Source organism: Lichenostomus cassidix, chromosome 3 (assembly GCF_008360975.1).
Source record: "Lichenostomus cassidix isolate B80296 chromosome 3, HeHo_3.0, whole genome shotgun sequence".
Taxonomy (NCBI): Eukaryota; Metazoa; Chordata; class Aves; order Passeriformes; family Meliphagidae; genus Lichenostomus; species Lichenostomus cassidix.
The window spans coordinates 32,686,192-32,713,557 of record NC_139483.1 but is presented as its reverse complement, the minus strand read 5'-3'; the positions used below and the strand labels follow the sequence as shown (position 1 = coordinate 32,713,557).

At 41.8% G+C, this 27,366-nt stretch overlaps 1 protein-coding gene across 1 annotated transcript; it reads left to right on the top strand.

The window, feature by feature from the left end:
• Positions 1 to 236: 236 nt before the first annotated feature.
• On the top strand, positions 237 to 27,076 carry SRD5A2 (steroid 5 alpha-reductase 2). Its single transcript, XM_085055199.1, has 5 exons — positions 237 to 589; positions 22,069 to 22,232; positions 24,010 to 24,111; positions 25,059 to 25,209; positions 25,776 to 27,076. Exons 1-5 carry the CDS (start codon positions 306 to 308, stop codon positions 25,840 to 25,842), a joined length of 768 nt encoding a protein of 255 aa, XP_084911325.1. The 5' UTR covers positions 237 to 305; the 3' UTR covers positions 25,843 to 27,076.
• Positions 27,077 to 27,366: the final 290 nt, after the last annotated feature.

Here is a 27,366-nt window from a genome sequence, read left to right as displayed (position 1 = left end):
ACCGGATGGACGGATGGAGTGGGACAGCTCGCCTTAGACGGGACGGGAGGGAGGATGGAGAGGGACAGCTCTCCTCTGAGCGGGAGGAATGGCAGGGATGCAGGGTGACAACTCCCCTTTGGACGGGACGGCAGGGAGGGATGGAGGGAGCCGGGGCGCCTCGCCCGCTCAGGCACGGGGGGCTGCGCCCTGTGACGAGCCCGGGCGCTGGGAGGCAGCGCGGCGGGGCGGGGTGACGGCCGCGGCTCTAATAAGGCCGGGGCTGGCGCTGGCCGAGGGCTGTTTGCCCCCGCCCGCCCCCGAGCATGCAGTGCTTCCCCGGGCTGGTGCTGGCGCTGAGCTCGCTGCTGGGCGCCCTGGCGCTGCTGCAGCTCTCGCTGTACCTGCGGGTGCCGTCCCGCTACGGGAAGCACGAGGAGCGGCTGTGCCGGCCGCGGGGCCGTCTGCCGGCGCGCTGCGCCTGGTTCCTGCAGGAGCTGCCCTCCTTCTTGGTGCCCGCGCTGCTGCTGGCGCTGCGCAGCCCGCCCCGCCTCGAGCCGCTCGGCTGCCGCCTGCTCTGCTGCCTCTTCTGCTGGCACTACTTCTACAGGTACCGCCGCCGGGCACGGCTCCCGCGCCTCGCTCGGGAAACTCGAGAGCAAGGGGAGCCGCGGGAACGGGCGCGGCCGGAGCCGGGCGGGCGGTGGGGCAGGGGCAGGTCCTGCCTGCAGCATCGCTGCCTCCCGCGTCCGGCTGGACACCCGCGCCCCTGCGCTCCGCTCGAAGCGTAGGGCCCGGCAGGGTGGGCATCTCTGCCGCCGGGGGAAGGAGCAGGTGGTGCTCGGGTGCCTGAAGCAGGGGAGAGGATGTACGATTGGAATTTTTCTCTTAGGGGGAGGAAAAAAAAAATAAAAAAAAGGTTTCGCTAAGCTGGAGCAAAGGTTTGGATGAAACTTATCCAAATATTGTGCAAAGGTATCTGGGAAGCGCTCGCTGCGGGCAGGAGAAGCGCCGCATGTGCAGCGCCGGGAGCAGAGCCGCCGGCCGCCAAATCCAGCCGTGGGAATATGCGAGAGGATGGCCGAGGGCAGAGCCGCAGCAGCGCGGGGAGCGGGGCAGCGCATGGCTCTGCCCCCAGCGCGGGGCAAACAGAGTCGCTGCGGCTTGCTGTGCCACGGCACCGAAGTTGGTTCTTTATGCTCAATTCGTCATTCTCTTTTGCTACCAAAGTACCGATTTATGCTGTTTCTTTTCTTTTTCTTTTAATACATTTTCTTTTTAGAAACCTTGTATCAGACTCAACGGATGCTGTAACTCTGATAAATGCACTATTTACTAATCAGGAGCCCAAAGAAATAGTAGAGTTTTGATCCAGTGTTGGTGATAACTTTGAAAAGACATAGCTCTACAATTGTCACTTGGTTCTGCAATCAGTGAGACTTGGTTCTGGAGAATATCACCGGAACAGATCTTTTGCTCCACTTCCATTTTCTGTGGAGTTCTTTTATGAGGAATTTGAATTTTGGTTACCTGTTTATGGAAAAAAATGGCTTTTATTCACAAGGGGGAAGTGCATGTGAAAATGTTATGCCATTTTGTAGTAAAAAGGTATGTAACTTCTGAGGCAAAACCTTTCCTGACCTTATTTGCTATTTTCACAATTCCTATTTCTGTTTTTTTCTGTTTGCCTCACAGAAATACAAAACATTCTTGTAATATTGATCAGAAATTATTATTTGCTACTCAACCAAAATCAATATATTGAAAATCCAGTTGCAGTGTCTCTACAGATAGTTTAGGGATATCAGCTCTAGGCTGTTGTTGAGAAATTAATAACAGAGAATGGTTTACAGTGCTAAAAGACTATTTTAGAGATATTTTTGTTATCACTACCATTGTCTTTGCTGGAGAATACACTTATAACATATTTGGCTTCCAGAAAGCTAGATGCATTGATTATACATAGTTATACAAAATTTGGTTTAATGCATTCTGTTATTATCAAGAATTTCTGATTGTTTGAGAAACACAACTATCAACGAACGCCACTAGACAACTGAAAGAAATGTTACCCTACCAATATGCATACATCTATTGAGCCTGAGGCTTCTTTTCCAAATTTACTATGGAACAGGCAGGTTCTTTGAGGGGTCCGTGGTAGAATGACCAGTGGCCACATGTTTGTGGTTATAATTAGAACTTTACAGATAATATTAAAATTTTAATACTAAGCACAGCTAATTGTTATCTACAATTTCTAGCAGCTAGGATAGTTTATTGTTATAGGTAACTTTTTAGCCATTAGCATAGCTTACAGTTAAACAGAATTCATGCAGCTTTCTTCTTTTCTAGACTTTTTAGCTACCCAGACTGTTTCATTTCTTGGACCCTCTGAAAGCTGGGTCAAATTCTTAGCAATCAGCAAGTGACACAATAACTGTAATCTGGATCAAGCTTTTAACTAAAAGAACAGGGCTTGTTCAGTCCTTGGAGGAAGAAGAGGACAATGGAAGAGGCACTCCTGACCGCTGGGGGCTCACAGGTTTTGCCATCCAGCATCAGCTCCAGCCTAAGTCCACTTGCAGCTCCTGGATTTTCTAGGCAGTATGTCATGGGATATTAAGCTTCCCTGTTCTGTACTCAGTGCCACTGCATCCTGGTGACAGTGCTGGTGGGCAAGCTGCCTTATTGCAGTGCTGAAAAAGGGGTAGAAAGAAGTGCACTTACATATTATGTACACTTGCATATCATGGCTGTTTGCCTATAAAATGTCATTGGATAAACCATATTACCCAGGGGTACTGGTCACACTGGATTAGAATGTTTCATTGCCATACATTCAAATGTTTGAAAAGAGCTTCAATAGTTTGATATAACAGTCAGGCTCTAGCTTGATTTCCCCCCCACCCCCCACTCCCCTAATATATTACTGTTACTTGGAATAATGTAACAACAGTTTTGAATACTTTTGTGATTAAATTTGAATGCAAGGATAATGATTAGAGCATAAAATCAATCAATAATAAAATTGCATTTATCTAATGGATGTAGCCTACTGCATTTTCTGACTATAAAATTTTGAGGTTAATAAAGCTATTCCACTTTTAATTATAATGTATTTTGTTAATACACTCCTACTTTTAGTACTGATCATCTGATATCTGTACTCAAGCATTCCTCTGTGTATGAAACTGTTTGTTTGTACATTGTTGCATAATTTAGTGACTTCTTTCTCTCCACAGGGAAGCTTTCATAATTCATAATTTTGTCTCATCTACCATAGCAAACATACATGAGGAAGGGAACTTTTCATTAGAGGTATGCTCAGAAGGACAATATAGTCCATAATGGAAAAACATAGATTTTCAAAAGACTACTGTGTCCAGCTATTCTACCTTCCTTTATGTTCTAACCAGCTGTGTTGCCCCAGTAGCTTCTTTTATACTGAAGCACATATTTCAGAGTAACTTCCAGTCTTCATCTGAAGACCCCAGAAGATGAAAAATCCATCACTTTTTAAAATGGAGAAACCCAGTGTTTTCTTTGGTGGTGTTATCTTCAGAATTCTTCTACCCTTACTTTAGCAGGTTTAAAATGACTTGCTTAAATTTGACTAGTCTTGATTTTCTCCCACTGGGCCTTGCTCTTTTTATCCACCCTGTACTAATTTAAAGCCCTCTGTAGTATCCTTCAGTATTTTCTTACCATGATATCACTTACACAGTAACGGGATCATGTTTTCATTTGCTTGTTACAGAGCTGTCAAGTCCTCTGTCAGCATCAGCCCAGATAATATAGGAGCACATGATCGCATTTCTGATGCATAATTCTGCACATGATATGGTATTTATGCTGAATTTATGGGTTTGTGGTGGATTTATGCCAGATATAGGGGAGCAAGACATAACCTGATCTGACACAGAGTTAGAGTGGTGCAGACACATGATACTTCATCCAACATGAAGTTGGTCAGGATAAAATTACCTTTTCATAAATTTAGGAACAGGTTTAAGCCAACATAATTAACTTTTCCTGCTTTTGGACATGGAGTCAAATAGCTACAATATTTTTTATTTGAACAGAGGTATCCTAAACATGATTTATAATGTCACTGAACCACAGGTTTTTTTCCCCCCTCAGTCCTCTGATAATTTCTGTGGCTTTTTTCCCCTCTTCTCTTTTTCTATATCCATTTAAAAATGAAGACATCAGTGTGTGATGTATAATACAGTACCAGAGTTGTAGTAACATGTCTAGAGACAGCATTACTTTCCTGTTCCCCCATGCTTCTCCCATGTTTACAGACTGGGAGAGTGCTTTTCTGTTTGGAGTCACAGAAGGACACCCTGTGTTTCCGTGCTACTTAGAGCACTCTGGAGCTGGTGTAACCAGGATTGTAACCAAGGTTACAATCTATCACTCCTTAGAAGTGGTTTTTGTTTGTATCACCATATTTCTTTGATTTTAAAGCAACGTTTCTGTATGGGCACATTGCTCAGAAATGCTGTCCCCCCACGTTAATATTCACCTGTTGCCTAGAATTTATACCATGTGCCAGCTTAATCAGTGGTCATTTTGGATTTATTGTCAGGTTCTTGAGGCGTATGATGGAGTGTTGAGAGGACCACTCTAACCCTGTTCTGGAAACTTGTTTAATGTTGATGGTACCTCATTGACAAGGACTTTAGAGAACCTCTCTGCTTGTCTACACGAGCCTGTGAGTCAGTTCTGGCAGGTGCCATGTCCCCATCCAGCCACTGCTGACAGAGAAAGGACATGGTCACCGCTGGCCAAAGAGCCAGCCCTCCCCCGGTGCTGCCCAGAACAGAGATTTGCTGCCTGAAAGCATTCAAGAGGGAGGTGAATAGAGCCAGGGGACCTTTCCTCCATCCTGCCTTTTCCAGTGCCCCGTGGTGAACCGTGACAGCAGGACGCTTTCTGCCTTTCTCTGCCACCGCTAGGCAGCAGCCTCTCTCTTTGTGGCTTTCGGGGAGGGCTGAAGGCAGGCTGCTGCTGCTATGCTGAGGGGAGGAGATGGAAGGGAGGAATCCCAACCCTGGCCTGTTTGGCTGCTCTCCTTAGTTAGCCAGCTATTTGTGTCTTAATGTGAGCTTCATTACCCCAGCATGGTGTGAATTTCATCACATTCAAATGTTCTCTGGTGCTAAAGATAACATTCTTAAAATCTGAATTATCTGGAAAAAATCTAAATCTGAGTTTTTGCATCAGTTTTAGGTAAGCTCATAGCTTCTTCACTTTCACAAGGTAGGTTCTGTGATGGTAGGGACCTCCAAAAGTGATGGGGTGGGAAGGCAGAGAAAAGGAAGAAGTGAGAAAAGAAACGATTGCCAAGTCTGCCATCTGTATATGCAATCTCTGTGGAAAGCTGGTCATGAACTGAAAATGATGAGTGGTGTAAGATGTACGTACAGGAACACTTGTGATAAATGACTTACAAAGTATTTCACTTTGAAATGTGGTTTGTAACACAGCCTTTTCTGCTGGAGGGGCTGTACTGGGAATGCCAGTGGAAGCTCTCGGGTGGCAGGGAGAAACCCTTTAGCTGCATTTCCATTTTGCAGTCAGGTCTCAAAAACCAAAGGTGGGAAACATAACATGAGGTGATGAGAGGAAACATTTGCAATCCAATTCCATATAAATCTTAATGCTGCATTTCTCTTGGCAGTGAGGAAGACAGAGTGGTGAGGAAGCAGAGGAGATGCCACCATGTGCCATGGCAACAGGAAAGGCCTTGTCTCACTGATTAACAAAGCTAACCCTGAAGATAGGGGTGTAAAAGAGAAGGTGGTGCATTTGCCCCTTCTATGCTGCCCTTAATAGCTGGGGCACAAGCAATTTACAAGGCATTTCAGTTTCAAAGGTCACCTAGAATTTAGTTTATTTATTTATTTTCTTCTCTTGCAACCTTGTTTTCAATCAATCAAACCTCTGTTTTCTATTTTACTCTGTTAATATATTAACAAACCAAACTGCTGTTTTCATTTCTGAAGTGCACTGAGATGAATCTGAAAGACATTAAGTAAGGCTGCTCTTTGAGATGCAGCTGGATCCACAAACTCCTCTGACCAAAGGTGATCCTTTTGGTGGGGCTGTAATTGGTTTTCTGCAAAGTATCATCTTTCCAAAAAGATCAGGAAAAGCAGAATTTTTTGGCAAGGGAATGAGAAATTAGTAGCATTTGAAAACAGCATCCTTGAAAAAGTTTTTAACACTACTTTTGGCCAGTTCCCCTCTCTCTGAAACTAAGCTGGGGGAGAAAGAAAAAGACTCTCCCTCTCCCCTGACAGTGCAGAAAATGCTGCACGTGGTCCATTTTTAAGCCTGCCTGTACTGCCTGGTTGGTCAGGCAGGTGCTGTGTTTACCTGGACATACCTGGACTGGCTCCTTTTCCAAGTAGGACTACCTACTTGTGATCAGTAAGAAAAGCAGCTCAAGCCTCCAGAGAAAAGTAGATGGATGGAGGCTCCAAATGACTAGGTCACTTATAAATTAATTTGCTCATAAGTTTTAGGTGTATTCTGTATTGGTTGATATGGAGTTTTAGTGGGGTTTTTTTTGAAACATGAAGTGGATAAACAGAAATTAGATTAAGTTTGAAGGATATCTATATATTTAAGTGGTACTTTTCTTGCTAGCAGTGAATATAACCAGACCAGATAATAACCACCAGATCAAATAAATCCCATCCAGATATAATTTTTTTCTCTCCATAGAAATAGTTATTTTATCATTTGGTCCTATACAGTCACAATTATTAAGTGTCAATAACTAAAGACATTTTTTTTGTTGGCCTCTTTAGACCTCTAATCTCCCAATACAAAATATGCCGGTATTTGACAAGTTATGAATCCTGTTCTCTTTTCCTTCACCTTGGTGTTTTGGAATAGACCATGACCAGATTCTTTTGGCCTTCACCAGCTACACAGTAACACATTTGCATCCTCTCTCCTGCTGTTTGGACTTGGCAGTAATTCTAGATTTGTCAGCGATATCCCTAACAGAGGCTGGCCATTTGCTCTGCTTCTTCTGTATATTCCTTTCTCCCCAGCCATCCCAATGTATTTCAGTAATGCTAATATATGTAATCTCTTCTCTTCTGTGAAAATCCAGGTTCCTCAAAGTATTAATAGCCAACAAAAACATCTCTTTATATGCTTTGCCTCAGAACTGAAAAATGCTCATGTACCCAGTGCTGGTGTGGAGTTTGTTCCTTGCAGTCTTCTCTAGCATTATGAAATACCTTCCTAATTCTGCTCTCAAAATAGAATACTATCTGATCGCCTTACAAACAATTAGCACAAATAATCCTATCTATACACTCCTTTCCCACTGGAAAGTGGGGTAACTACAGAAACTGTAGTTTTTGCCCAGCCCAAATTGTACCCATGTGATTTTTCCTTTACTCTCTTGCTGTGGAAGATTTCCTGCAGAGATAATGTAAGACTTTTATCTTTCTTCACTTCTTTTCAAGACATCATGCCTCTTAAATGTATCTTTATATCTGATGCCACTCCTTTTGTGCTGTTTTCTTATTACCAGGCAGCTTTACAATCCTTTGTGGGCTTGTATTTTTTCTCCAGGCTTTTTCCCAGGTAGGCATTATTGTGTGCCATGTCCCTGCTCTCCATTCCCCATCATACCCATTGCTCCTACTGCAACCTAAGGCTGTAATTCCCTAATGTGGTTATTCAGGAAGGTTTTGTATGCTCATGTGTTCATGGATATTACAATTTAGGGTTCCAAAGATTTTTTTTTCTTGCAGTCAGCCCACTGGCCTGAGCTCCATTTAGGGGATACATACTCTGTCCTCCAAAAATAAAGGGAGCCACCATATACACAGAGCATGTAATGGAAGTGTTTTATTAGTGTCATCCCCAGAGAAGGGCCATTAAATGCAGGAATATTCATGCCTGCTCTGAGACTTCACTATTGCTGTTAAGTACAAAATGAATTCATGGGTGTTCAGCCCTAGCTGCTCTGCAGAGAACTGTCCAAACTGCAGTCCTAGGGCAGAGACACAAGTCCAAGCCACCAGGATGTCACCAAGGCTCAAGAGGGCTCCTTTGATCTCATCTGTGTAACGTTTGAGTCCACTGAGGAAGTTAAAGCACATGCTATCCTGTGAGCTTAAATCCTCATTGGACAATAACATTCTGAGCTCCAAACTCCACTGAGCTTTGGTAAGATTGACGAGGATGTAAAGATCTGGATTTGTATCGCCACATTCCAGCTGTTGATATCAGAAAAGCAGCATTATAAAGGGTTATGCTAAGACAGAGAGAGAGAAAAAAATTAAATTATATAGAGGAGTTTCTGTAAATGGTTTTACTTGAAAATAGTAATGCTTTTACCAAACAAGAAAATTAATTGTTTTAATCATGGGTTGTCTGCAGTATTCCCTTATTGGGCCTACTCTTTTAAGTAAGAAATAAAAAGCAAGAGAAAGTGTTAAGGTTCATTCTATGTGCCCAGTGGGAAAATTGTGATGGATCTTGCTCCTTCAAGATCCCCAAGTATGGGGTTTTTGATATCTTGTCATAAGAGAGGCAGCCATTATGGGGGAAGTATCACTTTTCACTAAGCGAATAAATACTGTTTGACAAAAGGACGCACTTTATTAAGCCCCTTTTCATACACAAAAGCTTATATAATTAGGTAATTTGCCAGTTTTATGGAGCTCCATTAACACAAATAAAATTGTGAAATAACCTCCTAGTAGTATTATTATAATTCAGTGTCCATCCCAGACATTACACCTATTTCCCTTGATGTAAGTTATATTCTAGGTATCTCCTTCAAAATTAATTTTAGTCAAGAAGTATTATGGCAAAGAAATACTTTCAAACTTAAATCAATAGACTATTCTTCGGTTATACACCCTGAAGTGTCCTTCTTTCTCTCTCAATAGATTTAAATATGGCAGATAAATTGATTAGTAGGGTGCTCTAGACTGAATTTGGTAAAATAATTAAATTCATGTATGTCTACACCCATTTGAATGTAAGAGCTGTGTTACTCTTTGCTGAACACTCAGCTGACATTCTAGTTATTTTTGCAACATCTCATTGATACAACAAGAGCAATGAAATTGTTTTGTAAAAAAAAAACCAACAACAAAACAAACCAAATGAAAACTGGATTAAAATATTCAGTGCACGAAAATGGGAAAAGTCAACTCAGAAGAAGAAGAAAAAATATCTTTTTCTATAGGTCCAAATTTATTTTAAGAGCCTGCTAAATTCTACCTAGCTGTGAACTTTTGAAGCACCAGTTGCCACTGTATTAATACTTAAGGATGGGCAGAAAGTTTCACCACTCCTAGAAAGGTGTATCCAAATGTGACCTTCAACAACAGTGAAAAAAGGTCCTATTTGATGAAAGCTGCATTTGACCTCCTCCTTCCTAACTACTCTTTCTAAACATGCAATAGAATAGCAGCACCCACAGTCAGCTTTAGCCATGTATAAGATACCATTTTTCTTATAACACTGCTACAGTTCACCAACTTAATCCAACACCTGCCATGCTGGCAGGCTACCTCCCAGAAATATCGCTGGAAAATGTCACCTTTTCAAGGTTGTCTGCAAACAGATGTGTTGTCTACTGGAGAAAGAGGGTTTGCCTAGGGAAGATGCTAAGGAACTAACCAGTTCCCAGGCAGGACTATGCTGAAGCAGAACCTGAGGCAGCACTTTGACATACCACTAAAGGTGTGTCAAAGTCATGGGCTCTGTGACTTTCCTGCAAAGCCAAGTCTCCTTGATCCAGGTCATCATGCCATTATTCAGGGTTGCCAGAAATGCTTCAGGGAGTTCTGAGTAAGCTAGCTGGGCTACCCAAAGCAGTATAGGCACATCTGCATGGTTTCCTGCTAGAGATGCACATGGAAATATCTCCAGACAGTGTGGTCCTAAGCAAACCTTCAGTGACTCCTGTCACACATCTGGGGTAGGACAATGCATGGGCGTCTATAAAACTTCTGTTGCTCCTGAGGACAGCAGAGGAAGAAACGTTGAAAAATGACAGAGAGGAAGAAAAGTACTTACATTATGCTATGGAGGGGTTTTTTGCCTGTTTTCTTCTCTTCAGAACATTTTTTTTAGAAAAAGAACCATTAAAACATTCACATTTTAAAACTTGGCCCAGATTTAGGTTACTAAAGTGAGACATGTCTCTGGCTCTTCCTAGGGAAAGCAATTTAAACTTGGCGGAGTTGTCTGAGAAATGCATTTGTATCTGTTCAAACAGAAAGGTCGTCAGTTAACATTTTTAGAGTCTGTTCCTCTGGTTCATCTGAGGCTATAAGCAGGGCCACAGCATGCAAGCCTGCAATCCAGCCAAGTATGGTCTAAGCTGGCACTGTAAGGACAGAGCAAGACTTTTCTGGCTGCTAGGATAATCAACAGGGAAGAAGTGGTCTCCTAGCTGGAGTTCTGGCAACATGCATTAGGGAAACACAACTTGTCTTGAATGCAGAGAAATAAAAATTGCTGTGAGATTTACAGTCAGGGTTACAAGGTGGGAAGAGAAAGAAAGGTCAGGTGACAGAGCACAGGATGGCACAAGTAGGAGAGCTGTTAAAAACATCTAGGGCAGTAGTGGGGCAGGAGTGAGAAGAAATGGAAAGGAAAAGGTCATGATGTGAGAGGGCAGTATGCAGGTATGAAGAGATGATACTGACACTGTGCTGAGTGATTCACTCAGCAGCTTTCAGTGTCAGGAAATCTTTTGACATATTGTGTGAGGAAGCAGAGATGACTATGACTCAGTCAGCCACAGCAGCTTTTCCTTAGGAAAAAAAAAAAGGCTTCTAAGTCCTCTGATCATTTTAATGTAGGCACACACTCAGGACCTGACCTGGTCACTTCAAATTTTGTTCCTCTCTATGTGTATGTACTGCCATGAGTTCCATGAGATCACGCAGGTTCAGAAGAAATTTGGATTATTACCCTTCCAAATGTAAGATATTTCAACCAATGTTCTTCAAAATGTGACCTTAAGGGTTTAGAAATTACAGTTTTAATCTTTAAATTTTCCACCATTTTGGAAAAAAGAGTGGATGCAGTGTTTCTGGCCATTTTAGTTATGAAGAAAACTTTCCCGATAAATAACAGGTCTAAACTGCTGCAGAGGTTTACTGCTGAATCTTTCAGTTTCATAGAGCATCTCATTGCCTATAACAAATAAGGAAGAAGATGATCCAGTGAGGCACTTATGAACCCAGTGGACTGTGGTGAAATCATCAAAAATTCTTCTACCAGTATCCTGCTGCATGGTGAAAGAAGCACTCTCAGCAGAGGCAGGACTTCCAACTATTTCTGATGAAACCATTTATAAAACACAGAGAAACTGCTTTAAACTAAACTATGCTACAACCTCAGTTTTCTCACACGCAGTTTTTGGTTTTATGGGGCAGATTGTCTGGTTTTGGGTTATTGTTTTTTTGGTTTGTTTTTTTTTTTTTTTAGCAGCAATACATACCTTACAATCTCAAACTACTTCATGTGGCAGAATGTCAAATCTCATGTGCTGAGATTCAGGCTCCTGCAGCTGGCTGTCACCTCAGACACCGCTGTCCTTAGGTGTGTGCCTCAGTCTCCTGTAGCCCCAAAGCATCACTCCTGCTCTGTGACTTCTTCTGCCAGCCACAGCTACTCAGGGTGACCAGCAGAGCAGCTGGGAACCTACTCACTGTCTGTGGGAGCATTCTGCCTCTGCCTCTGAATGCATGCTTATGGGTCCCTGAGGGCAGACATGCTCCCACCTAGGGACTGGTGCTGGAAACCCTTCCCCACCTGACACCCAGCCTGTTCCTCCCTCATGCAAAGAGAGCTTGAGAGAAACCACTTTCTTTTACAACCTCAGTCTTCTAACAATTTTGTGAGCCATGAAGAGCCATACAGGGGTGAGGATCTGAAGATGGAAGGACAAAGAAAGAACAACACCAGGGAGACTGGAAAAGCAAAATGGAAACAGAGCAGGAGTTCAGGCATAGAAGAGAAAATGAAGAAACAACAAGAGTGGGGAGAGCCAGTCAAGAGTAAAACTACTAGTAATGTGTCCTACAAGTTTAGTTGCAGTGCTAGAGTCCAGTGTATGCTGGTTGAATACAGTCTGACCAAGATTTAATGTTGAAGAAGCACAGATTGCCAGTTTTCTGGCTTCCTTTGGTCATTTCTCAGGCCCGTGTGGACAACTCATGGAAAATAATGACACTTCATCTGGTAAGTGCAGTTGTAAGAGTACAGATCTGTGCATCCTTGGATTTTGTGCCACATTTCATGTAGATGTATCCTTCTGTTCTGCTCATGTTCTCAGCCTCTGTGAACTCTTAGAACTCTCTGCTTCAGTGAGGAACTTTTTGAAGTGCATAGCATAGTGACTGATAGAATTACTCTGACATGTATTTCACGCTTTTGGCAGACACCCACAGTTTAGCATTAGGAACAAAGTGATCTGTTTTCACTAATATCCAGTGATGATTTCTGAAGTAGGGAAGAGGGAGATACCTTGCTGAAATGCATCCTTTGGCTGGCTAAGGCTTTGACACACTACTGCTGAGATAAAACAACAAATATTCTCACAATCTCGAAGTACTGCTGCCCTTTAGATACTATCAAGTAGGAGAGGTAATCGTGAAGCACTGTGAGATCTGCTCATTTGTCATCATCCCAATCTATCTAGTCAAGTTCAACTCTAATCCCCATACAAATAGTTCTGTCCTCTAATCATCATGAAAGTACAAATCTGGACCAAGCTTAATTAGGATTTCAACTGTGATAGCTGGCCTGGTGCTGAGTTCATCAGAGCCTCTCTCTGACCAAAATAGCTTTAAATTCCCGTTCCCAGGCAGTTCCTGGCCACATACAGTCCTCAAATTTTCTTCTCAAATTTTCTTCTCATTCCTGATGGACATTTGTCTGGTCTGTCCGTAACAATTGCTGTTTATTGAGATTTCTAGTATGTTCCAGTGCTTCTCTGTCTTTCCCTAATGTCTAAGCTGCATTTTCTACATAGCTGTTTAGGCCTGTTGCTTCTTATTGTATTCCCAGTAGAAAAGGAGAATGTTTTACTCCTTTCTTCATTGCAGGAGCTTTTTATACAGTTGCAGATTGCTATAATGTCTTCCTCTGGTTTTCTCTTAGCTATTTTAAGAAGCCCTGATTCCTTCAGTCTTTCTTCATGTCATACTTCGTAGACTACATAGTTGTGGTCACACAGTTGTCCTTTTTGCTGTTCTTCATGTCAAACTTCCTAGATCACACAGTTGTCCTTTTTGCTGCTTCCACTTTCTCATTGTCTTTTACAGAGTGCTGAGCTCAGCTGTACAGTGTATCATTTAAGTTCCTAATAATACCATGCAAAGGAGAAAGATTACCTCAGGTGTCTCCAACAACATGCCCATTCCCACAACACATTTTAACATTTGCCTTTTTTGCAATAGCCTGACATCTCTGGCTCATGCTCAGTTTGCCACCTACCAGCATTCCCTCCACTATCCAGCCCATTTTTCAGCTTGTCTTTTATTTTTGGTGTTAGCTAAATGTAGCATTTTGCCATTGTCTTTACTGAATTAAACCTACTGTTTTAAAACTATCAAATGAGTATTTCAAGATTACTGTAAACTCTGGCCTTCATTCTTGGTGTGCTCAGCATCTCTCAGAGTTGTGTCAGCTACAAAAATTGGAAATATTTTTCCCCCAGAGGCATAATATTAATGAAAAAACTCCTGAGAAGTACCAGAAGAGTGTTTTGCAGAATCTCCCTAAAAAGACCTTCCTAGTTTGATAGAGAACAATTGTTACTATTACTTGATAAAATTTTCAGTCAGTTTTGCATTCACTTAACATCCTTTAAATCAGGAAAACCCAAGTTACTTATAAGTTTGACATATGGGACAGTATAAAAAATCTAAGGCCAAGACACAGGACATCTTCTGCTCCTATCACCCCTCTCCTATAATATATCCAATTTATGTCAATTCCTTCACTGAATAAACCTATTTCAAGAAAACAGGGTTACCTAAGTTACATGTAGGAATGAGTCCTGTCTCCTGCTGTTCCAGATATACAGGACTCAAAGAGGCTGTTACAAGTATTACCGTTTAGATAAGAAATCTGTCAGGCTGTACATTCTGCACTCCAGTAACTTGGCTGTGTAGTGCCTGAGGACAAACTGAGTTTGTAAGTGATGGTACTGATTTCAGCAGGGATCTGAAATTATGGTAACATACTTCCTTTGCTCTATTAACTCCACTTTACCTTTAAAAGTACTTTAAAAACAAATCCCCATCTTTCCAATGAATATGCCCAATTTGACAAGTGATGGTGAGAAAGGTATTAATATCCGGTTCACCTGACTCTCGTTTCAGTTGCCTTTGGTTTTGGGCAATCAATTCTTCCCTTTGTTTAATTCAGCTCTCATTCTGATTGCCTTCCCACAATACAAACAAATAGGAAAAAGTGTCTAGATAATATAAAATAAAAATAAAATAATATTTTAATAAGAATATTTCAAACCTATTTGGAGTTTATATAAAAATGGAAACATTTGATGGTATAAATGTATACTGAGTGTAATTTGCTGATGGACTGTGACTTGCTGGGGCAGCTTGTTAGTGCACCAAACCCAACAGTTCTGTTCTTGGTGGCCCTTTAGAAAATGCTTAATAATTGAAGTACAATGTTTTGTTCCTGTATCTGCAAAATCAGTAGTAAAGATTGACACTTTTCATGATTCAATGCCTTTTTTCCAGGAAGAGTTCTGCTTTGTTGATTCTGTCTGGATGCTGGTAGTCACTGAGATTTTCTAGTGACATTTTCAGGAATAATGGAAGAAAATCAAGAAAAGTAATGAAGGAATTTATAAACAAAATTGCAAAATGCTTTCGAAACCTGGCTGCTGTTGCAGTGAATTTAGAAGAGCAAAACTTTTTGCCTTGGAGTTAAGCCAACACAATTCTTCTCTACTAATTAAAACCAAATATCCTTTTAAAGGTCCTATTCCTTTCCTTTTTCTTTCTTTGTTTTCCAACCACTTGTATTTTATTAAATATAGCATACCTAATAATATCTATATGAAATATAAAGAGGACTAAGTTTTATCCCTAAACTGTATTTAACCTTCTTACTTTGCTAACTGCATAGCATGCTCAAAATTTATATCAATCAATGAAGCATTACCAACTAGTTCTAGATGGTCAGAATGACCCGTTCAGGTGTTTATAATGTTGGAACTGAATGTTACATAGCTCAGATTCCTTAAATTTATCCAAGGTTAAATGCATCATGGGGGGTTTTTTTCAGCAATGATTGACAGTAATATAGAAGAAGCTTTTTATTTTTAGCCTTTCCCATCAGATACACATGCTTTTGAAAATATTTTTTCCTGTAACCTCCCTTTATTCAACTGCAGTCGTAAGCAATTGAGCTTTTCTGACCTGTCACCAAGGTTTCAACCTGAAGTCTTTATTTAGCTCTGTGGCCACAAGTCAAGTGCAGTTGCTGATTCCTTTGACTGTTCTGCAACTGCTGTCATCCATGGTGTCTGCCTCCCTGGCACAGCAAGTACCACTCTGGAGTTTACTCATAAATGCTGTGTTAAGAAACTGCTAACCTATTCTAGGGAATTTATCATCTTTGAGATGTTCAGATTGTATAAAATGTAAGATGAGTCATGAGACATTTTGAAACCCTGAAGGTATTGCAGTGGATTAGAGCAGAGGTCCTTCACAGTCAACATTCTGTCTTGGCAGATGCCAGTGTCAGATCATTCAAAACAAAATGCAGTAAATGGTGGTCAATTGTCCTCAGCAGCTGCTACCTTCTGCCTCTCTTCAATGGACTATAATTTATTCCCTGAAATATGACAATTAATATTAATTCTAAATCTTTAGACTTTGTCTTCTTTTAATTAAAGAATCTGCCTTTGTCTGTAATCTGTGGTTATTCCCCTTATTTCAGTCCTACCAAGTTCTTTACTTCAATGTTTATTCTGTATTACATTTAACAGAAATGTTATTTCTTTCAAACTTCCTTTCAGTATCATGAAAACAGTTGGTCACAGCTATTCAGCTCTAGCAAATAAATTATTTTCTAATATTGTGTGTTATTTTTTATCTCAAATAAATGTGTTCTCAATAATCTCCAGTACAAGTTCAGCAGCCCCCGTGGTTCACTATGGCAGTCTCTTGCGTGCGTCTTCTGATTTTTCCACTGAATCCTACTGCATTTCTCATGTCTTTGCATTAAATCAGTGCTGCCAAGATTTTCTCTTTTCCATTGCCCTTCTTCTTGAGAACTCCTTGAAATCCAATTATGGTGCCAGCTGTCCCAGGGTTCCCTCAGTCCTTCTCCCATCCCTTGAGCAGATATGTGCCTGTATCTCCTGCCCAAGAAAGATGAGTCTGCTCTTGCCAGAAGTCTTCATCCAGCCCTGGATCTGATACTAAGAGACCACAAAGAAAGACTGTCTCTACAAACAGGCTTCAGGTTGGATGAATTTTGGAAGCGAACCACAAACATCCCAGGGATTTTAGACTGAGCCAATTATTTTAGACAGAATACTCAGCAATGAACCTGATATGACAGGTGTAGTATCATTTTATACACCTGAATTGTAAGTTTTTCAATAATATACCTATATTTCTTGTTCCTTAAATTATAGCCATCAAAGGTTTGCCAAAAGATCTTTAGAGGAACATGGAAAGAGAGTATTTTGCACATGTCTTGGAAAGGAGAGCTCATTCCAACTTTGTTTTAGTCATCACTAGGTAAATAAATCTGCATGATTAAAATAAGAAGGTAATTCTCTTGTTCCCCTTGCTGACTCCGTTCAATGATTTAAGATGAGCTTACAAGCTGGGCCACGGTCCAGGAAGTGATTACAGTTGTCTGATGGTTTCACATTGTCCCAGTGACGCAGGAGTGAGGAACAGAGTGGCTCCCTGCCCCAGCCAGGAAGATGTGCCCTGCAGCTGGGGGTCACCCAGTGGTACACACAGCCACTGCACACCCCTTGCTCTGGCACAGCTCCTCAGGCAGCTGTTGCTGGACATCAGCTCCAGAAAAAGAGCTCAGCTCCTGAATTTACAGCTTCCTTACATCAGGAGATGAGCTAGAACTGCAATACAGGAGATGAGCTTTGCTGTCTGTCCTGCACATGCAGTGGGATTGCCAGAGGCTTAGTGGGCAGTTCGTGATTCCTGTCTGCTAGCATTGCTGTTATGTCACCTGGGTGTAGCCCAGATTTTCTTCCTGAGTCTGTCACAGAGCATGTCTCACTGTGCAGACCCTAACAAAAGAGACATGGTCCACCCTGCACAGTACAAATGGCTGCTAATAACCTGCCTTCTCTCTGTCTAAATATTCCTGGCTGTTGACATTCTCAGACTGCTGCAGAGTCCATAGGAGTAAGTGGGGAAGGGAAGGGTAAAGCATCTCAGGTAGGATGTTTGAGGAGAGGAATATAACAGGTGGGGAGGTTCTACCTGCATTTTGATGCTGGGGCACCTGCAGATATCATGATGAATGAGGGTCAAAATGCTTAATTTCACTTTTGAAAGTATTTTGGAGTATTTTGTTTTACTTTCCCTTTAAACTGATAGCAAATTAGCCTGCTGCTCAGAACTCAACATTTACCCATTACACGTGTTTAAACCCACTCTGGGATAACTGAAAATTTTTAATTGGCTGCAGGAAAATTTGGTGCCAGATTGTGTCCTGGTGTGGACTTGACAGTTTTCTCCTACAAATATTCAATGAGAATTAGTGTAACACATCTCAAAAATAGTAAAAGTTTCAAATTTCCTTAGAGTGCAATTCACAAACAACCTACAGGATGGGGCTCAGAAAGTGTGTGCAGACTCTTCAGCAGCAAATGTCTTTGGGACGTGTAATTTGACATCCATAACTCTCCAGAATAATTAGAAGCTTTGTGTAAGGCATCACAGCCATCCCAAATAGAAGTCCATCATGTTTGTGAACAATATGAGCCTTTGTCCAAATGGTCAGGTATGCCAAGGGTGCCAGCAGCTCCCTGGTAATGTGATTCCAGTGACAACCTGTGGCAAAAACTCCTATGATGTTAATTTTTGGTGCAAGTAGAACTGGTCTGTGAAATCTCCCCAGGTTTGGACACCAATCTTTTCAATCCGTGCTTAAGACAGATCAAAAGTAAATCCATGGTTTGATAGCTGTCAAATCCTTTCAGGATTGACTGGTCTGTAGTTAGTGTGATACAACTCACATAGTTTTCTTATCACCTGAGATACAGATATTTGTACAAATAAGAAAGAGAAAACACCTCCCATAAGGAAGGACGTGCAGCAGAGTCTAGAGAGCTGTGCACTTTGACTTAGATAGGGTCTTTGTTTGAGAAGGTACCAATGAGGTGGTGAGAACTGCAGACAGTGCCTCAGCAAGGAGTTTTCAGGGAGTTTAAAAAGGGACTGCAACATGGGTCCTCAGTGTAGTGATTGCATTTTTCAATGTTTCAGTGTTTTTCAGTGTCAGCTCAGTGCACACATGAGCTGGGAGGGCTCTGAGGGCATCACCCTCACGGGGGCCTGGCTGCCTGCCCTGACCTGAGCCACCAGCCCTCCTCACCTCTTGTATGTCTGGGTGGGACAAGTGAGCAACCAGAGCATGTGGAGCCCAGGCCATGTGCAAGTGGTTCTCAGGCACCGTTTGGTGTGTTGGTTCATCCTCACCAGGGATCCAGGACAGGCCCTACCCGCATTGTCCAAGGAGAACCAAAAAATCCTTGCAGGGACTCGGAGCATTGCCAGTCAGGGGAAGTCCATATCTGTTTTCTGGAGGCTGGCCAGGGTCACAGGAGATGGGCCAGGGCATTCAGACTGTGCCCCAGCATGGGTAGGACAAAGCTGGGTTATGAGCAGCACCTGCCTTCGAGGAGAAAGGCACCACATCAGCCCTGCCCACCTCGCAATCTTTGATTCCCCGGCCTTTGCTCATCCTGGTTAGACCCAGAAGGCCTGGTGGCAGAGGCACAGGTGGCAGACACAGCAGGAGGCTGGTGACCCACAGGCTTGGAGGGAGCCAGCTCTTCCTCATTCTTAGCGCCCGTGACCCAGTTGCCCCAGGTGTAAAACACCTTGAGTTTCCAGAGTGATAAATGAGCTGCTGCTGTCTGACCTACTGCATCCAGGCCCTGGAGAGGAGAAGACACAGCAGGAGCATAAACATCTCTGACTGACTGGTCGTGGGAGGACTGAGAAACTATTCTTAGTGGATTATGGTAACATTTGTGAAAATATTTCCACCTTTCCACCTCAAGAAGACCAAACCTTTACTTTCCCTTGGTTTAGGTGAGAGTTTTCAAGAAGCTGGACTAATATATTGAAGATGAAATTTGATGCAATGTCAAATGATTTTCTCTTCAAAACCTGTTCTTTTGGAAAATAAATGATGGGGAAGAAAATGAATAATTCATTATTCATTCATTTAAAAAGAAGCTGTTGGCAATGGTTTAGTCAGATGCAGTGCCTTTGGCTGGTAAAGATAATAAAGGAGTAATGAATTAGTCATCAATACTGCACTGAAAGTAAAAGGTCAAATTTGTCATTGGACTAAAACCAAAAGGCCAGATTTGTTCTGTTATTCTAAAATTGTGGTCTTCAGGCCCCCTTTGATTTTCACACTGCAAAATAATTCCAGCAGAGTTGCAGACTCTTGCATGGAATATTTAAACCTATTCAACGCTCCTGCTTTATCTGTGTTGCTTTTTCAAATCTCATCAGGAATAGTTTGTGCACCCTCAAATAGCCATGTAGTACAACCTGACAAATGCTGCATTAAAAAAATTACTCAGGCATTGTTCTGATGCAGAGAACTGAACCTGGCCTCTGGTTTTACAGACCCACAGAGATTTCCTTGGGGAATTTGTTCCACAACAAAGATTCTTGGATGAAATCCTGACTTGGATTGTCCAAACTGCTATGAGGCAGGACTACAGCAATGCCAGGATTTTTCTCCCTCAACAACTAAACAAAGCTGGTGCCTCCCAGCTCCCCTGCCATTGTACTTTTACTTTGCGTGCAGGTTCTTTCTGTCCTGTGTCCACCACATCCATGGTAGAGATGTATGTGGCCTCTCTAGGAGAGAGGAGAATAAGGAGAATAAGTCACCTTCCAAGGACCTAAAACCTCTATCCTGCAACAGCAGCATCAGGAAGCAGCATGGAAACAATCAGCTTTGCTGGGGTCTGAGAAAGTTCTGTTTGCATGAGCTGTAAAAGCTCAGAGACTCTTAAACCTAACTGGTTTTGACAAAGGATAAAGCACTGCCAGTCCTACTCGAATCTACTGTATAAATTCACCTCCTAAACTCACTTTGTGTGGTTTGTATCATTCCCTCTTCTATACATTTTTTTCTCCAAGCCTCCATTTGCAAGTTTCACACTTTTTCTTGTAACTCTTCAGGTCCAATTTGTCAATAGGACTTCAACAACAGATCAGAATGCTAAAGCTGGCCTTGCCTACTCATAACTCCAGCATCACATTCCCAAAGGGCAAAAACCAGTGATTATTGGTAACATTACTCCAAAGAGCATTCCTTTCCATTCTGTAATAAATATGACAAATGTGATATCGCTATCTTAAAAATATTTTCTGTACCTCTTAGGTTTCACTATATTTAGAAATATTTAGTACTTCTGCATCACAGCTTCTTTAATTGCTAGAAATCTGTCTTACCGTGCTTTGGAAAGCAGTGAATACATTGACATGTTGCTGCTTGTACTCTGCTTACTCACTTCCAGACGTGGTATGATTTAATTTAGATTTATAATATTATGACATTTTATGCCTCAGCTTGCTTAAATTGATAATGGCAACATGGGATGTGAATTACTTATCAACAATGCTTATATACTGGCATGATGAGCACCATCCAAAGACCAAGAGGGCAAAAAAAAGAAATTAAGAGTGTAGATTTTACCACTTACAGAACTTAATTGGCCAGGTAAGAAAATACTTACCAAATATGAATATAACTTCTTCATTTCACTCTCCCAAGGATGATATGGATCGTTCAAAGTGTCAAGAGGAATACTCCCACCTGAAGCAAACATATATAAAAATTAAAACTATATAAGCACTAATTATTTGCTCACACAGATGTTAATGCTACCGTTAGCACAGCTTGTGTCAAAGAAAGCCCTAGGTGCTGTAGCTGCATGGAAATCTTGGTGTTTGGCATATTAAACTTAGGGCTTTAGCTCTTATTTTAAAGAAGAGTTTGAATGCGTGGAGGGGAGGCAGGGACTGGAAGCAAAGCAGCTCCTCAAGCAGCCAAAAACTTTGCTCTGCCTCTATGTCGAAGTGTCTGAGCAGAGCAGGACAGAGCTGCTGCATGTTAGAGATGCATGGGGGTCTCTTTCTGAGTGAAGTGGGAGTGGCTGGGAAAAGGGATTACGTTTTAGGCTCTATACTGCAAGGGGTGAGAGAACCACAGCGATCTCAATATTGCCTTCAACTCTCTCTGCTGTTATGGGTTAAAGCCCTCAGGGATTGGTCTTGTAGTGGGACCAGGAATGTCTTCTCTGTCATAAAGCTCCTCCACGACGTTTGTGGCATAGTAATCTTTGGAGACTCAATGTGGCAGTTGGTACTGCCCCTCACAAATCAGTGATGTCTGAACATAACTATGCCCATGTCCCTCCACAGCAACCAATCTTTGCTTGGCCCACTGGAGCATTACATCAAGTTCTTAAAATGAAAATGCTGTTTGTGGTGTGAATTCCTCATTTTCACCAGGAAATGTGGAGAAAGGTAGAGAGACATTCTCAAAGCGTCAGTGAATCTGGATGAGCTTTCTAACTTCCCACCTTGTGTGAAGTCCTGAAGGACCAGAAAAAGACACATATCTGTAGTATTTCATGTTCCCATTAATTGCTGGTCATATTGTTGCAGTTGTTTTCATTTTTTTGTCTTTATTGACCTATTTTCGACTTTGTGCTTTGTTCAAGTTTTTTCCCTACAGCAGAGAAATTGCAAGTACAGTGTTATCATGAGCAATGTGCTGACTTTGTTTTCTTATCTACCTTAGGACATTTATTTATCCTTTCTTCACTAGAGGCAGACCTTTCCCACTGCAATTGCTTTTCTTTGGCATGTTATTCTGTATCTATAATGGCTTCCTCCAGGGGTACTACCTGATTTATTGCGCTGAATATCCAAACGATTGGTGCACCGACATCAGATTTACATCAGGTAATTACAGCGGTAATTCCCAAGATCTAATCTCCAAGCAATTTGTAAGCATTTTGAATTATGCCCTAATCTTCACTGAACATGTGAGTGAAATCTGTTGTGATGGAAATCAGCATAAGAGCTGCCTGCTGGTCCAGATAAAACAAGTAAATGTGTAGTAATTTTTTTTCTGCTACACAGCCCTTTGAAGATATATGATGCTATGTGTTAGTGTCAAATCATGAGCCTTGTTTTACTGACACCACTCCAGAACCTCCTGCTGCTCGGGGCTGTGGAGACGCAATCTCAGGCCCCAGGTGCATGGGGGTGTGCCCTTGCTCAGCCAGAAGTGTGCACCCAGCAGTGGCAGTGTGTGAGCTCAAGCTGAGGCTTTCTCTTCCCTGCCAGGGAGTTTTGCACTTGATGCAGCTATTCTGAGTGAGAGAGAAAAGGAGGGCAAAAACCCAGCGTGAATGAGGCTTTAGGGACAAAGAGCTCTTTTTTCTCATGTAAGGCACAGGGGAAGATTAGAGATCACGCACAGTCTGGTTGTATGTTAATACGATTCCTTTATATTCCGTGACTTAATAGCCTAGCTGAATTTCACCCTACAAAATCCCTCAGAGAATAACTGAACAAGAGCAGTTAGATGGCATTACAGATTTGGTTCTGTACAGAGAGTGCTCTTTAAATGTAAACACAGAAATGAAGATTAACATGGAGGTCTAAGGAAATGTTTTGGATATGACAAGTACAAACTAACCAAAGTACTCTCTGTACCCTGTTTCAGACCATGGATGCACATTAAATTTTTTTGAGACAGCATCACATATTAAAAATTCTGGACATTGTTTGGTAAGACCTCCCATACCCAACAAAGAAAACATGACATCGCCTAATTTGCATGATAAATAAAATATATGTTTAACGTGAAAAAAAATGAAAAAGAAAACCAGCATTAGCTGTACTCGAAATATTATAGAAAAAACAAAGAGTATATTCTTCCTCTACAGACTCTTACTAACTTTCTGTTGCTACTGGCATTGTTGAGTTTAGCATTTAGTCTTTTTTCTATATATTGCAGTGAACAAACCACCTCTATTTCCTTCCTTCCTTTCCAGTCATTGTCAGAGGTCGTTTTCTCAGTGTCTAATGTGGCATGAAATATAGGGCATGTCACCTGCAGAGTGTCTCAATCAAGTGCCTCTAGGTTTTCAGTTAAATGGGATATAGAAAATGGATCACTCTGGCCAGATAATATCAGCATCCTTCAGCAAGTACCTGCTCTCCATACACACCCATAGCTCTGTCCCAGCAGCCTCACTGGCAGGGAACTGAGAGGTGCTGAGATGTAGGTTCCTTTCCTGGCTCCAGTGATGTGCTGGATAAGTTTGTGTCTCTGTGCTCCTCTTTCTCCACCAGTAAAATGAAACTATTGGTACTTGCTTACAGCTCAGTGCTTACGCTGCAGTACCATCCACAGTTGTGGCTGGCTGTCATCAGCCAGTAATAGCCATTACTGTGGGGGACTTTGTGTCCCTCACTGAGTGTTCAATAAATGGTGACTATGGCCACCTGGGAAGCTCAGCTGAAAGTACTCTGGTGTCACCAGTCACCTATGCTTCTCCTGTTCAGTAGCCTTCATGGCAGCAATGCATCTTTTCACTTGAAAAATAATTTGCCCACCTAATGTTACAATCCCTATTTGTCTGCTGCAAAGACAAACTTCACACATGAGCTTGAGTAGGGACAGCTAGACAGAGCTGTCTTTCTCATCCATTTCTTGTTGGTTTCCTAGGCCTCCTCTTATTTCTGCTGGGCATGGGAATCAACATTCACAGTGATCTCCTGCTGCGCCAGCTGAGGAAACCCGGGGAAGTCACTTACAAGATTCCTCAAGGTATATTCTTATCCCCCACTTCCTTGAAGGAAGTAGGGCAGTAGAACAGATAATGTTTTCTGGCTGAATAGACAGGAAAGTGGCAATAATGGCAGAGAAGCTGGTCTTGCACAAGTACTCGGTTCAGGTGCCCCTCTAAGATGCAGGGAGTGGTGTGAGCTGGCTGCAGACAGCCCAAGGGAAGCAGCAAGAATATCTGGAAAACATGAACTGTGAGAAGAGGTTTTAGGAAATGGGCTGGCAATTCAGAGAAGGAAGAGGATTTTAACTTTGTAAAAGGCAGCTGCAAAGAAGGAAATACTCCTCTCTGTGCCCAGAAAGAGGAAATAGTGAACTTCTTACTGTGCAAACGGGAGATTCAAAGTGTAAACTCTAGGGGAAAAAAATAAAACCAAGGATGCAAGGTGCCATATTGCCTTTCCAGGAAATGTCTAGCTCTGTAGAGCAACATCTATGGGGATCCAAGAATTTCTTGTGCTCAGTGTTGACTCCTGCTGGCTTTTCATGGATGGTGATATGTCTCTCCCAGAGTTTCTCACCTCCTATACTTACCTGCTCTTGTAAATATTGTGAAAAACAGATCCAGATTTTGCATTCCCCAAAGGTAGTGAAGTCACAAAATATTTTTTAGGGCATATAAAAGAATTGAGTAATGTTAATAATTATAATTCAAATCTAATAATGGTCTTTCTTAAGTTATTTTCCAAATTAATGATTGTGAAAGCGTTGCAATGCTCTGAGTCATCCTTGATTCTTGTATTTATACAAGAATTTTGTGCAAGATCCCCCTTTGTCATGGCTCCACTAGCTTCAGGGATGTGTGTCTAGGTTGCTGCTATGGGCTCTGAATAAGAAAGAGAATGTATTCTGCTGCTGATTTTATGTGAAAGAACCTTCCATGTGCAGGAGATGACTGTAAAAATTAAATAGTTTGTCTTTTGCTGCAGGGGGACTGTTCACCTACGTTTCTGGAGCCAACTACTTTGGAGAAATTGTGGAATGGTTTGGTTTTGCCATTGCAACCTGGTCCCTACCAGCCTTCGCCTTTGCCTTTTTCACTCTTTGCTGCATTGGCCCACGTGCTTATCACCATCACAGGTATCAAACTGTTCCTTGCCATATGCTGCTACTTCCTCTTGGAATGCAGTTCACAAAATGCCAGGGGGGACCAGAGCCAGGATTTGGGATAAAACTGAAAATATAATACTATGTACAGGAGGTGTATTGGCTTATTTGTGTAAGGCTCCAGTCAGCTGGAGCCCCTGTCAAGCGGGCTTGGCCTGATAGTCATTTAATCCGACGTGAGTTGCATCACTGCTTCTGCTGTGCTAAAACTTCTTTTTACTGAGCCTCAGAAATGAGAGCCTTCCTTAAAGTTTCCTTTGCAATCTCTGCAGTCCTCTGGAATAGATATGGTTCCCTGCTCTGAATTCCTAAAATTTCTACTTTAAGCCTGTTAGAACCTTAACAGTATTATCAGCTTTCACTTAATTAAATAACCAGGTGTAAATAGTTTCCAAATGGCTCTTTTGCAGAGTAACACACCAAAATAAAGAAAGCACGGCAGTCTGGAGCAGTTTTAAGGTTCCTCATCTGAGCTGTATTGAAACTGTGCAGTTTCCCTCTATGTATGCAGGTTCACTGTCTTGCTTATTTTCTTTCAGGTACTATCTCAAGACATTTACGGACTATCCAAAATCAAGGAAAGCCTTGATTCCTTTTGTTTTTTAATGATTGAAATATGGACTCTTTGTTTTGTTTTTATAGGATTTTTTTTTTCAATTCCTAGTTTTAATGCTAGGTCTGACTATAATTAATTGTATAGCTGATAACCTGGGGTTGTAACAGACAAGAAGGTAGTTTGGAATGGAAGTTCTTGCTTTGAAGTGGAGGGGAAATTGCAGATAGCTGTGGGCAAAAGGATCCCCTCAAAAAACATATTTGCTTCTCAGTGCAGTTCTATCCATGGAAAATAAATATGTAACTGCATTGACATCAGAGAAAAAGCACTGGATAATATTAATGCAGAAAAGTAGAAAGTAAGCCCATTACTTTGGAAGAAAGTCTTCAGCAGCTACTCCAATTCACAGCACTTCTGCAACTGTTTCTTCTTGCCTCCATGCTGTAGCATACGTGTCCTCGCTCTGCTGGCAGTGCCCTATGTGTTGCCACATTTTCAACCACAGAAGAAGTCTCATTTTCTCCCCAAAATTACTCAGCCCATTATATTTCATCTAAAAGCCATCTTAACTCCCAGAGGCACAATGTAACAAGAGGGAACTTGTGCTGGCACAAGGCTGGGAGCAGTGTGCCGTGGCACAGAGGTGAGGCGAGGTACACAGAGATGGAAGCTGGCACTCAAGCACAATGTCTGTGCTCCTTCCTTAAGCAATACTTTCCTCAATCTTCAGCCATCAGGCCTTGTTTTATAAATGTGCTTTGTTATAGCAATTGGGGCTCCATTAGCATTTCTTTTCTCTTGCAAATCCAGACCTTTTTTTCAGAATAAAAACTTTTCCACTCAAAACCACTCAGTTGTTGTTCATAAAAAGATTTGAGATGGTGATGTATGACAAAAATTACAACAAATAAAAAGCTCTGTGTTGAAGAAAATGTTCTCTGACACTGGCAGTACATTTTGTCTATGGAAAATATTTTCAGATACTCTTATTAGGAAATGATGCAGAGATATTATTGAATTTTTACAAAAAGGCAGAATGCCTCTTCCTAATTTCAGGGTAGCTAGGAATTTTCCAGAAAGTGTCATTAACCTCAATAGGAAGAGATGTCTGCTTGGATGCTGATAGTTGTAGTTGCCCTTTAGAGCATAAAATCCTGCTAAGAATTATGCTGAGTAGCTGGAAAGCAAAAGATCAGACTGCACACATGAAACATACTACCTGCTGTTGGAGTAACCTGATTGATTGTATGCAATTTCCTCCAAAACACAATAAAATGTATGTGAAACACAGAGCTGTGTTAGCCCATAATTTATTGTTTGCGGAAACAAGTCTCTGTGATGTTGCTTATCAAGTTCTGCTCACACTGGCTTCCTCCTTCTGGGCAAACTCTCCCTTCTTTGCTCATATTATTCATTGTTTTCACTACCACAGACCAGAGCAGCCAGCTGAGGCTGGGTCCCACTCTACAGTCCCTCTACAGCCCACAGGACAGCCAGACCCTTTGCCATGTGTAGGCAAAGGTAAGGGAGGGAGAAAATGAAATTCAAGCAGAATTGTTGTATGGGGTGAGAGT